Source organism: Cebidichthys violaceus, unplaced genomic scaffold (assembly GCF_023349555.1).
Source record: "Cebidichthys violaceus isolate CVI_PGR_0920_01 unplaced genomic scaffold, fCebVio1.0.p SCAF_67, whole genome shotgun sequence".
NCBI lineage: Eukaryota > Metazoa > Chordata > Actinopteri > Perciformes > Stichaeidae > Cebidichthys > Cebidichthys violaceus.
Window position 1 is genome coordinate 75,094 of NW_027176894.1, and position 13,420 is coordinate 88,513.

At 42.6% G+C, this 13,420-nt stretch overlaps 1 protein-coding gene across 2 annotated transcripts in view; it reads right to left on the bottom strand.

The window, feature by feature from the left end:
- The window catches only part of atp1a2a (ATPase Na+/K+ transporting subunit alpha 2a), a 37,708-nt gene that overhangs the window by 3,378 nt on the left and 20,910 nt on the right, over positions 1-13,420 (bottom strand). For both annotated transcript variants that reach the window (XM_068734763.1, XM_068734764.1), the window contains 7 exons: positions 12,984-13,093; positions 11,655-11,830; positions 8,633-8,769; positions 7,303-7,453; positions 6,269-6,437; positions 4,289-4,443; positions 1,890-2,013 (listed from right to left, as the gene is read on the bottom strand). In XM_068734763.1, coding sequence (XP_068590864.1) covers positions 1,890-2,013; positions 4,289-4,443; positions 6,269-6,437; positions 7,303-7,453; positions 8,633-8,769; positions 11,655-11,830; positions 12,984-13,093 — 1,022 coding nt within the window. The remainder of the gene's footprint in view (positions 1-1,889; positions 2,014-4,288; positions 4,444-6,268; positions 6,438-7,302; positions 7,454-8,632; positions 8,770-11,654; positions 11,831-12,983; positions 13,094-13,420) is intronic.

Genomic DNA, 13,420 nt, shown 5'->3' on the forward strand with positions numbered 1-13,420 from the left:
AAAAAATACATTATGCATTTTTGCTGGACCTGCTGCGCATTAACGAAAGCATTTAAAGCATTTAGAAGTGTACCAATGAAATAAAACCAGCAAGTTATGAAGAATTTATTGGGACATTTGTGAACCGCATAATAAGATGTTACCCATTTTATTTGGGTGGTATTTTGAAGACGCTAATCTCAGCGCTGCTTAAACAGTCATCACATTAATTTTGTCTAAATTACCGCTAAAGTAATGGATGGTTGCCTTCAAGACTATTGAGTAAATTGTGTGCCATTGGATTGGATTTTTTTGTTACTCATCTCTTGTATCCCATCACAGTGTAGCAACAGGGGCAGCTTTATTGCAGCGTAAGTAGGAAAATAGCAAGATTTATAGATAATGAGTGTCGTTCGGCAAAAGCTATTTTGACAGCAGCACTAATAATGCCGGTGGTACAATGTTTTGCATCACTTATTTGCAGGAGTTATACCAAAATGTGACAAATAAATTGACCTGGAAAGTGCTTATTTTTTGACACCCTGGACATTCAGCCTCAGTCCACCTGCTGTGCACTTAATATTGGTTCAACAACAGCACAGGTGATTACGTCTGCCTCCCTCTGCCCTCTGGTAAATGGCTCCAGACAGCTCAGGACAGCAATAATAGCCGGGAGTGACTTTTAATTTCATGTTTGAGAATGTTGTTTTGTCAGAGTGGGCGTAACATTTTCAACATGATGGACGTCTTATTTTAGAGCTAAAGTCTTCAACATATACTAAACCTCCACCAGTACCGATCAAAGATGGAGGCAATGCGCATTAATCCTCTCATTCATTACGCCGCTAAAATGAAACCCAGCGTTTGTGTTGACGTTAACATCTTCATCTCAGAAGGAGAAAATTGCACGGCGTTCCAAATCGAGTACGTTTTTTTTTTATTTGTTACCTTTAGTACATATACTGCAGCTGCCCTTACAAAGCAAGCACTTGTGCGTACAGTGTGCATTCATTTGGGACATACCACTTTGACCGTCTCGGTCAGATATCTGCTGCACAAAGAATTCTGGGTCAGAATAGCCAGACAAGCATACAGGCTTGCATACTGTTCAATGATGTAGTAGAACATCCTGCTATATTTGGCATATTGCATTTGACTCACTATGTATTGGGACATACTGAATCTTTTGTTTCTGGCATACTAAATAGTCTGGTAGTATTGGATCCCACAGCTGGTTGCGTCTGTTTTTAGGATGCCGTTACTTCTACTTCGCTGATAGTGTTGGAACTCTACTGTCGTTGCGCGTCACTCTAAATCAGATCATCAGTTAGACGTTCACTGTCGATGCTTCCGGACTTCAAGCTGTAATGACAGAACAGCGGATTGTAAATGTGATTTGATGTGACCTGCAAAAGTCCCCCCCCCCCCCCCCCCCCCCAGTGGTGGTCTTCCTTGAAGAAATATGGGAGTTGATGTGAGTTTGCTGGCTGTTTGGAACGTGTTCGGCTCCAAATTGTATGCCATCCAGTGAAGCCCTGCCATATTTTGACCTATTTAACGGCCCATAAAATTGGGCCAGCCTTTGAGTTTCACAATTCCCAAAACATATAAAACCGGAGATAAAAAAGCATGCATTCAAGAGAGGCTCCAACCACTGAAACGTGACCGAGAAGTCGAAAATAGCTGCATGCTCTCAATTTGCTGCAAATGTCACAACAATTAAGAGGAAAATCATGGGACTCTCTCCTGACTGTCCTTAAACAGTTACAAAGGCAGTAAGACATTTCTAATAAATGTCAATATTTTTTATGCCTGTAATGTTTATTATAACCATAACTTCATAACCTGTCCCAGTGATTCGGGTTTAAGAGCTGCGGTCCAAAGAGATTATGAGCCACGAGAGGACAAACCTATCTGTCCGTACGCCATGCTGATGAGGCGTTCGTTGACGAGCTTGTCTGTCTGGGGGTTCCTCGGTTGCCGTTTCATGATGTCACTCTCCGCCGTCTCGTAAGCCAATGAGATGGCTGGGACCTGGAGGCGATGGGAGGACAGCACAGAATCAGCTCACATTATTCGCCTTGTTGCAATAAATGTTCAGGAATTTGTCTTGGTGGCAACGGCACAAAGGCACGATGACAGCGGCAGACACGGGGTACCTTAGACACATCACCATTAATATAATTCAGCACTCAATCACCGCGCGGAAGGAGAGAAAAGACAGAAAAAGGGCAAGGAGACGAAAAAAAAAAAAAAGAAGAAGAAAAGAAGCGGTGACAGTGACAGAGAGAGAGGCGGAGAGAGGAGACAAGAGGCGAGAGACTGATAGTGAATTTCAAGGCACTCATAAAGTAGGAGGGTAGAAAGGTCTCTGCACGTAATAAAGATCTTATATTGGCTGGTTTTACCAGGTAAGCACCGGAGCAATATGTGTGACTTAGGGCAGGGTATCTGTGCGACTTAGGTGGGATTTGAGGTGGGGACTTGGCACTGTGTGAAACTGAACACATGCTCCGCGGTGTACAAATCCAGTTTGTTTTGGCGTTACCCTCCTCTGACCCGCAGCCGCTGAGAGAGACAGGAGGGAAAAGGATGCCACTGAGCTCGGCATTGATTTTCTTTTCTTTCTTTTTTTTTAACAGTGTGAGTGTGTATGTGCGCGATATCCAAATTTTGAAGCACTCTTAAGTGTGCCACATCCTGCTTTGATAAACATCTCTTGCAGCCGTCCTTTTCCACATGGCACTGCTTGCTAAAAATAATCATAGCAGACTCCAAGTGCTGCTTGTCACTGCTAAATCTCAGCAGAGCCCTCAAGCCTGTTGCCTGGAGTTGAACTAAGCTGTTAACAAGCTGTTAACAACCTCGGCAGCAGACATGGGGAAATTTCTAATTATACTTGTGTACTGTACTATAAACACTTTTCAGGTACTTTATTGAATATTTAAATATTTTCTTCAGTTTTGGGTCCTACTCTTCAAAGCAAACATCCAGCTGTTCACTCCACCAACGGTTATTAAATACATGCAGACATGTTACTTTGAAGAGGAAGTGTTTTTTTATATGCAAAACAGTTGCACAAATACGGTGCTTTTAAAATTCAATCATCACATCTTTGAAGAGAAATCCCGCCAATAAAGAATGCACCGTCCCCTGTGATCTCAGACAGTCAAGTAAATATTTGTGAACATGAACAAATCTGTCCCGCCGCTAGGAAACCAAAGAAGTTCATCTTTGAAGTCACCTGGGTGAAATAAGTGGAACTGCTTTGTTAACAATGTTAGCCAGCTGCTCGTCTCCGTCTTTAACCTGTGGGGACATAAAATGCCTCTTGGCGGTTGGATATGAGGCCATTATGCTGCCTGTGCCTCATTACTACGGTTTTTGCTTTCGGCACACTGGGATGTATAAGAACCGGTTTCAGCCGCATGTTACTGTCTGGTGGCTGAGAGCAGGAAAAATTAAAGTTACAGTAATGAACACAACAGAACAAGTCCTTTTGAATATATTCATCCCGTGCTTCCTTTCTTTCGCAATGATGGATTACGCCCCTCAGGCGAGCGGCGTGCCAGCAACTCTTTTTGTTGCTGCTGGAAATACAATGGCGAGACGGGCATCTGGAAATGGCAGAGCTGTGAAATGTAAATCTGTATGTGAGCGTCACCCCGCCTTTGTTCTGCTCGAACAAATGGATGTCGGCGGTGAGCCATAAGCAAATTTCTCACACCAACAGAAAGAACAAATTAAACCAAATGTTTTGTTCTTTTTTTTTTACCTTCGGGCACTCATATTCCACGCCGATACTAACCGTAGTTTCCTCAATGTCACCTCTAGCTTCCCCGTAGCCATGCAACATGCTAACAATTAGCATCCGCTCATTGAGACGAATCACTAGAATTAGCTAACAATTAGCTTTGAACACTTGAAAGTGCTTGGAATACAAGCCAAAAAGTAAAGTTAAATCTAGAACCGTATGTTTTTGTTGTCACGCCCTCCTGTGAAACTCCTGTAAACTGAGTAGGTGCAGAGAAAGTTGCCTGAACAGCTATCACTTTTCAAATATAAAAGAGAACGGATAACGGCTTCACTTCCCCGTCAGACGGTAAGGTGTTGAAAATATTGTAAATATAGTGTACACTTAAACAGCTTTTTTTAGGTGTCTAAATTAAGTTTTGCTTTAAGTTTCAAACGTATTAATTAAGATAAAGCAGGAACACTATTGTCAGCATGTCTACACAGGGATTGAAGGACTGAACAAAGAGAGGTGAGCGTTCGTCGTCGTCGTCCCCCCCCCCCCCCCCGAGCTCACCATGTCAGTGCCCAGGTCGATGCAGAGGATGGTGACAGTTCCCAGAGGAAGAGGAACACTTGCACAGATGAAGAGGAGGAAGGGCGAGATCTCTGGGATGTTACTGGTCAGCGTGTACGCAATGGACTTCTTCAAGTTGTCAAAGATGAGACGGCCTGCAGCGATCAGAAATGAAAGGAAGAAAAAGATACGTGTGTGTAAATACATTATCAGGGGATATGTGTGTATTTTGGATGGGCTACTGGTTACCCACCACCATATTGCCTTTATTTTTTATTGTGTTTAAGCTAATTCAGACTGGCTGAAATAAAAAAAATGACTTTGCTGTGTCAGCATTTCCACATTACTAATGTGTTTTTTTTTCTTCTCTCAGACCTTATTAGCACACCCCCACTTTAATTAAATACCAGTCTCTTGTGGCAAGCCTCAAGTCAAATCTCAAATCTGTCAGAGTAACTCTCAAGTCAAGTCCTTGAGGGCAGAGCAATTTCACTTCACAAGTCTTAATAAGAGAATTACAGGTCAAGATTCAAGTTCAGCATTTGAATATTTCCCTTACTTTCAAAGTTGTTGATAGAGTTTTTTCTACTTAGCTGAGTGACACCAAGTCCTTTCATTACATGAGCATGAAAATAAAATACGTAGGCCCCACTTAGTAGCCGTCTAATTGATTTTCATTTTCCCAGTTCTTACCAGTTTAAAACCTGAGTCTTGAAAGATTTTCCTTTAAAGTCTCGTCTGTAAACGAGTCTTTAGGAGGTCAAGTCTCAAGTCAAGATTTAGAGGTTCAATGTGGAGGATCTGGACAGAATTTTAGCTTAATTAAAACAGAAAAAAATGAAATTATTTTTCAACAGAATGCGAAGAGGTTACAGCGTTGACGTTATGTCAAAGACGTCTCTGTATTGTTTTTGCAGACATATCTCCTGAAAGGAGAATGCAAACCACGAGCCTCAGCCCTTCCTGTCTTGCAATACCTCTTATACCCTGAGAGGCGATAGTGAGTCACTGTAGCGTCCACTCTGCCCTCAGTCCAACATGAGAGGACGAAGAAGTAGAGCCGTCCTGAGGGCTTATGGAAGGCACGAGTAAACAATTGGCACCCTCGCCTCGTCGCCTTGTTGCCTCGTCGCCTTGTTGCCTCGTCGCCTTGTTGCCTCGTCTGTGACTGAAGTCTATTCTACAGACAACCTCCGGCTCAGAAATGTGAAGTGCCTCACTTTAGGGGCGACTCCTCTGGTTGCAAAAATAAGTCCAATTGTATAGAAGTCTAGTCTAAAATGACTCTACTTCTCTCTTGATTTATTCCCTCAGTAAACATTGTAAACATGAGTTTATGGTCTCAATCTCTAGTTTACAGTCTTCTTCAATACAGCATGATGTTCATTTAGTACATTATGCTCCATTTAGAGTCAGACAGACCATAAAGCAGGGGATGCTTTTGGGCGGGGCTTACTGTGATTGACAGGTCATAACGGCAGTCCACTTCTTGTCTAAAGTCGATGCTTAGAACTTTAACTCTTTCACAGTGTGTTTCCGCTCCATGAAAGTTTATTGCAATATTTTTGGTCTCTTGAAAACGTCTCGCTCGGTTGTACTCAGGTCCACCTTCTCGGGTCACTTGCTGACAACCAAAACGCCGAACTTGAGGCTTCAAAACGTCAGTCCACGAACCAATGTGTGACATCACGGAGACTACATCCACTTCTGTTCTACATTCTACGTCTGAAGTTCTGTTAAGTACTGTGTGAAAGCCACAGTGATACTCATATCACATTTTCAATTGTAAGGTATTTATGTACTAATTATCTCCAGTCTCTACATGACAAAGGAGCTTGCTGGCAGAAACGTTTTAATTTCAAAGTTTTTAAATCGCCCCCTCCCTGTTTCCTCTGAAACTCATTTGTCTTCCTTCCTCCACTCTGTCTCCCTCACTACTCCCCCCCCCCCCCCCCCCCCCCCCCCCCCTCCTCCACTCACCCTCCTCCACTCCGGTGACGATGGAGGCAAAGTTGTCGTCGAGCAGGATCATGTCAGCCGCCTGCTTGGACACGTCGGAGCCGGCGATCCCCATGGCAACGCCGATGTCGGCTTTCTTTAGGGCCGGCGAGTCGTTGACGCCGTCGCCCGTCACAGCCACGATGGCCCCCTGCACCCGCCGAGGAACCGGCAAAACAAAAAGTGTCAGGAAGAGGAAGATAAGTACTATGATTTAAGCTTTCTCCCTCTCGTTCCTCCACCCCTTCTGTCTTAATAATGTCTCCTCAAAGCAGCTCTGGGGAGATTAAATGAAAAAATGGAATTGAGTTGCGATCATTCAGTCACACAGAGTGAGAGTGAATAAGTCAAGGGTGTATTGTAGCATGACCTCAATATATGGGGCTGTGTGCAAGTGCATACGTGTCTAATTTCAACCATTCACACATAAATGCTGAGCACATACCAAACATTAAGGCATGTATAGGCTATAGGGTGTGATATGTGACCATATAGTTAATATGCTTTACAGATATATGCACTCGTATTCAACCACATAGTGAAAATGGCTCTGCACATGCATCCAAACATACACACACACACACACACACACACACACACACACACACACACATGCACAAAAGCCTGTATTCATCCATTCAACCTCCTGCACTAACAAATGGCTCAAACACACACAAAGAGTTACATACACAGTAAACTGTATTCAGCCTTAAATGGCAGGGACACACACAGACAGACAGACACACACACACACACACACACACACACACACACACACACACAACCATTCCTCTGCACTTAAGTAAACAAACACATTCAAGCATTCAGACAGACGTTATCACAAACACACACATGGTTACATTCAGACATATAAACACATACACATTGATATTCAGCTGTTCTCAACAAGACCCAAACACACAGTCTCTCACACACACACACACACACACACACACACACACACACACACACACACACACACACACACACACACACACACACTCCTGTCCATTGACCTGTCTCTGGCAGCCCTCCACTATGATGAGCTTCTGCTGAGGGGAGGTGCGAGCGAACACTATCTCAGTGTGGTTCCTCAGCAGGTCGTCAAGGTACTCGGGGCTCATGTCCTTTAAGTCCGAGCCGTGCACCACGCAAGCCCTGGCATCCCTGGGATACACAAAGATAAACAAAAACACACACACACACACACACACACACACACACACACACACACACACACACAGTAAGGAGTCAGTGACACCGGGGACCGTTATGCAAAGGAGTTGACATTTTCTTGCTTTCTCCTCAAGTTTGTTTCTCACACACCTACACACACACACACACACACACAAACACACACACACACACACACAGGCAGGAGAAATAGACTTTTTCATGCTCTCTGTCGTAACATTTAGGGGAATAGACTTGTTTACTTTTTTGCAGAGTTGGATTAGACGATAACTACAACTCTCTTATCTGTCAGTTGAATATGAAGCTGGAGACAGCGGCCGATTAGCATAGCTTAGCATGAAGAATAGAAATGGGGGAAACAGATAATCGTCCGACTGTCTCGTTACAGTATGTACCACATTATTTCATGGCGGAGCTTAATCAGCCGTCACCTATCTGCTTAATATTCTCATTCTGAAGTTCCGTGTTAACTTCTATCTACTCTGTGCACGTGGCATAATACACTGCATGGAAAGAGATCTTCCTGAGGTCTCCCTGTTCCCCCCATTGATGGAGTTTTTCACAAAACAAAAGGGACGTAACATGTTCATTTGTGAACTGAAGAGATGCTGGGTAAGCAGATTTTGACTTCATGCTAAGCTAAGCTAATCGGCGGTTGGCTTTAGTGTCATATTCAACAGAGAGACGTGAGAGCGGTAGATGCACACACATCCTGTAGACCTTGGGTGGCCAAAAATTCAATACGTTGAATTTTTAAAGATAAACTAGAATGTGGCCTGAGCAGATTTCCAATAAATCACACTGTTTTGAACACTCTAGTATAAACACTAGATGTCTACTGAATACAGTGAAATGATCTCTTTCTTAACCTCTTGGCACAGATAACAATAGTAAACCATTTCTGCCGATTCTGTTTGTTACATCTTAATATTAGACAGATTTACAACTTAGGTTGACATATGAATCGTAATCTTTTAAGCTGCCACGTAGGCCTTGACCCCCCAAAAAAAATTGGTAATATCTGCCTGTTTTAGCATGACCTTTTAACAGATTTACACATAATATCATAATATCTTTAGTGGGCGCTTAGATTAGCTTTAAGAGCAGCAGGCGCACACACACACACGCACACACACACACACACACACACACCTGGGGTTAACTTGGCTCAGAGGGATGTTCAGTCTCTCGGCGATGTCCTCGACCGTCTCGGTGCCCTCGGAGATGATGCCCACACCTTTAGCGATGGCCTTGGCCGTGATTGGGTGGTCCCCTGTTACCATGATCACCTGACGGCAGAGGGAAGGTCCCATAAATCCCGGAGCGTTATCGCATTAAAGCCCTCTGTTTCTCATCTGGACGTCATGTATCACAGCATGCTTGAGCTACAGTGCAGCGTGGGCCTTAAAGGGTCTATAAGTCATCCAAATGTGTTGTGTAGTTACACCGGGGGGGAAGAGCGGCGCTATTAGGGGTTAAGGGTTCAAATCTGTCAGTGCACTCCAACAGACGTCTTGATTGGTGGGTTCCCATCGCTCGCGTAGTGCGATTGTGAGAAAACCCTTTAAACGTGAGGGTTTGTGAGTCCAAAAACAAAACAGAAAAACAATAAAAACCTCCAGTACACCTGCAACAATGTCCACCACGTCATAAGCATCATTTAATTTCCCTTCAACACTGTTTTCCTATTTTCTAGTGCTGTACCGACTGTCTTTTCTATTTCTGTTTGAAGCTTCAATTGAGTTTTCGTTTTTTTTGAATGAAACTTCAAATGTCTGGCATCATATTTTTATGACTAAATGTGATTTTTTTTTGTGCCGCTGTGTTGCCGCTGGACGGCCCCGTGAATACGGGTGCGAGCCTCCCTCTGTGTGCGGCAAGCGGGAGAGCAAACAGCATTCAGGCCCGCGGTGAAAATGTTGCTTTTGAAAGGCTAAACACCAACAGATATGGTTTGAAGCCGATTCGTTAAGAATATGTTGTTCTTTCAATAAGTGTTGACTTTCAGACTCTACAACGCTCTTGGGTTATTGGAGATGTTTGGATCGCAGCCACCACGGGGATATCATTCTACAAATAGTGTAAGACTAAAAACATTAGTGTTGCCTGATTTTTATCTGCAACCGTGCAGAAACACAAATTCTAAACCTTATGAAAATACAAAAGAATAAAAATGAAAGGCTGCACAGCAATGTCAAGCTTCAAACTATTCACTACAGCCCTACTGGTTTCAAGTGCTTTCAGCTTGACTTTGCACACTACTGAGCTTTTCTGACACATATGCATAACTAAAAACCTCTATTTTTATCCCATAATTGACAATAGAGTGTATTGTATAATGGGTTTCAATATCAGTCTCTCCAAAAATCTCACATCAGATCAAATCTGTCCCTGTCTGGGACATTTATGAATATAACCTTTTCTTTTTCGGTGGCAAGTAATAGACCTGAACTATAAGTGAGAGTAAGATCTTTGGTTTGCATAACTGCATGTATATAAACTGCAAGGAATACATTATTTTTGAATATCTATTGAATCTGAACCTCGTATGAAAAAGTCATTTTTGGGAATATTCCTGAAAACAACAGCACCATCACGATCCACAGCTGAACACACACACAAGCCGAAGGAAGGTGCTATACGGAGTATATATTGCACTAAAGCCTTTAGACCGATGCTGTGAACCGAGGATGCACATTTCACTGAAACGTTAGCACTACATCCAATAAAAAGTAATTAGAGCCAGGAGCTCTAGTTTCCTCCTGGGCTCAGCTACGAGGAAATACGGCGGCTTTGTTCTGGTGTGGATGCGTGTTTGTCCAAAATTGTCTTCTTCCACTTCAATCAGAGAGAACACCTACAGCACTTCACGTCCGGCAATACCGAGCAGTTACATGAAGCATGTTGACACGCATATATATATATATATATATATATATATACATATATACATATTAAAGAGTCCACATCAATGTTGCCTGTTTGTGACATTCTGCCCACATTTCTGACTACAAATGTATTTATACCGACAATGTTTTGATCTCGGTCTGATGTTTGTCAAGTCAAAAAAAGACATGGCATAATTTAGAGTTAACATAACGCCTGAGTCCAAACAAAGCTGATCTATTACAACTAAAACTCTCAGAAAACTTTGTGGTTTTGACATTTTATCAGACTCTCTTTTTTTTTAGAATAAACTCCATTTACTTCCCTTAAAGCAACATCTTCACTCACTTCTGCCTCGAGTTTGTTCTTTAAGCCAATTACAGTGTGTCTATCAAAAATTCATTATCAAAGGAGGCATGATAGCTTGTGTACCTGAAGTGTGTGAAATCCTTTTCCCGTATTTGTAGTTTTAGAACCGAAATTAGACTTATTCTACTCATTATCCATTTCATGTTGTTTAACCTTCCTGCGGCCCGGCTTATTACTTTTCTGACAAAACATCTGCTCTGTGCGTATTTGCAGTTGATTAACATATAATGAAAACAAATGCACTGAATCTGCATTTTGCAAAAAGGAACTTTTTAAAAACTGTTAGTGGAATATACTCAGTTATCTCCTTCTATCTCCTGTTGGTTTTTATTTTCACATAAAAAACTGAGATCTCTACAAACCAGCTTGTAGCATTTATGAGGATCTACTGGCATAAATGGAACATAATACAAATAAGTATGTTTTCTTTAGTGTATAATCACCTGAATTATGAAAAATAAAAACAACGAATCATTGTGTTTGCGTTAGTTTAGAATGAGCCGTTTGTATGGAGTCTGCTATGTTATGCCGCCATCTTGCTACGGTAGCCCAGAGTGGACAAACCAAACACCAGCTCTTGTGTTTTTGCCTCAGCCAGCGGTCACTCTTGCCAAACGGGAGGATTTTAAGTTGGTTGCAAACTACATCCTCACTCATGTCACTGATTTCTGGCTACCTTATGGAGTTAAGTATTTGCACTGGATATGTTCTCAGCGGTTTCCTCCGAGCTATAGAACTTCATTCATCCATCGATTATCATCCATCAGGGCCCACTCGGACTGATCTGTGCGTTTTGGGATTTGAAAAGATATCTGACATGCAAATCCCTTTTCTAAAAATGTCCGACGAATGAAGCCGAGGGGGGAAAAAGGGGCTTTTCAGGAACTACAATGAAAATTGAGTCGGTGGAACCGATTACCTTGATGCCAGCGGAGCGGCATTTACCGACTGCGTCGGGCACAGCGGCGCGCGGCGGATCAATCATGGAGATGAGACCCAGGAAGCAGAGCTGCTCGGTGGGAAAGTTGGTGTCGTCGCTGTCGAAGGTGAATCCTCGAGGGAACTGGGATGAAGACAGATTCAAGTGGCAGAATCCTGCAGGAGAAGACGGATCCGTGAGGTGATCGTTCAGAACTGACTGACACCTCAAAGTACACTGCAGATAACGGGGGGGGGGTGTTGTTTTATTGCTCTGATAATTTATCTGGCACTTTAAAAAGTAGCAAAGTCTTTAATCACCCCGAGGGTGATTTAAGCCCAAAACATCCAATAAACAATAAGGATGCACTTTGCTGTTGATATTTACAGTACAACACCGCAAATAAATGTAAATATTAAAGACATCTTTAGAAAATAGTCCCTGCAATGATGCTTTACCTAACAGTGTGCATACAAATCACTTTTCATTTGAGATGTTAGATTTGGAGGTTGCATTTATTAATTCATGACCCACAGCCCTCGAAATAACAGCGTCTCTTGAGTCCCTGTAGAGTAAAGCACAACAACGCGCTCAGTCTGGAAGTGAAGCACCCGACCCACCACCACCATCATCATCGTCATCATCACCCGAGGCATGACTGGGATTTCATTATTAATAATGATTCCAGGAGTTTCACTCCAAAAAAAAATTGCATTATTCCACATTTCGCTGTTGTGAAAAAGTGATACTTACTGCAACAGAAAACGATGACAGCACAGAAGTATTACCTGTGGCACTTTTTAAAAAAAGACGCCAGCTAACTTTCTTTTTTTCTTTTTCTTTTTTTTTTCTCGGTTGTCAAAATGATGACATTTACAGAGTCTGGATGCTGAACACTTTAGAGATATTGAAAATTGAACTTCGGGGAAGTGATTTTTCACCTAAAATGTGTCTATGGCATTTTACAACGTTATTTCACGTACAAATAATATTTGAGTTTAGTGCAGAGGTTGACCTGATTTGAATGCCAGTCCAATAACATAACACTTACAACATTACATAAAAAAATAAATAAAAAAAAAAAACATTTTGTGTAGCAATGGTCATTTCAGCTTTTACTCCGTGGAAGTCCATTACAAGACTGCAGCGCCAAAGCCTCTTCTATTCACGCTGTTGCAATTAAAACAGTCCACCCTTTTACAGGGTGGCTAAACTGCTCTCTTTACCAAGGAGATAATAAAAGGTAAGTGCTGTGTCCAACTGCTTCTCCACACTACCTATTCCCAGGCCGATAATAGCGAGCGCCACAAAGAAGAAAAAAAAACAAACCAAGCACTCTCTCTCCCAGTCCTCCCAGCTCCATGTAGGCATTCTGGAAAGCATCTCTCCAGTTGTCATCGAGAGCCTGCTCCTGGCCGTGGATCATGATGCTACTGCACCTGTAAAACATGTGTCAATACTATACTCTCACTGCTTCCAAAGCTAATAGTAGCATCTCTATCTGCATTGCAATCTTGTTTGGAAAGCGCTGGAGAACAACAGGAGCCAGCTGGAACTAAAGCCAGTGATGGCGGTTGATGGAGATGAGTTTTTGGGATGACCAGAAGGGAAACCAACCGAGGCTACAGAAGAAAAAGGACGTTCTTACTGAGCGTCATGTAACGGCCACTGCGTCGCTCATTTGCTCCGCCCAACATGTCCACATTCTGGGAATCTGGGCCAGACTTGGGCCAACAGTGATGTACTGTAAGTGTGACCAAAAATCT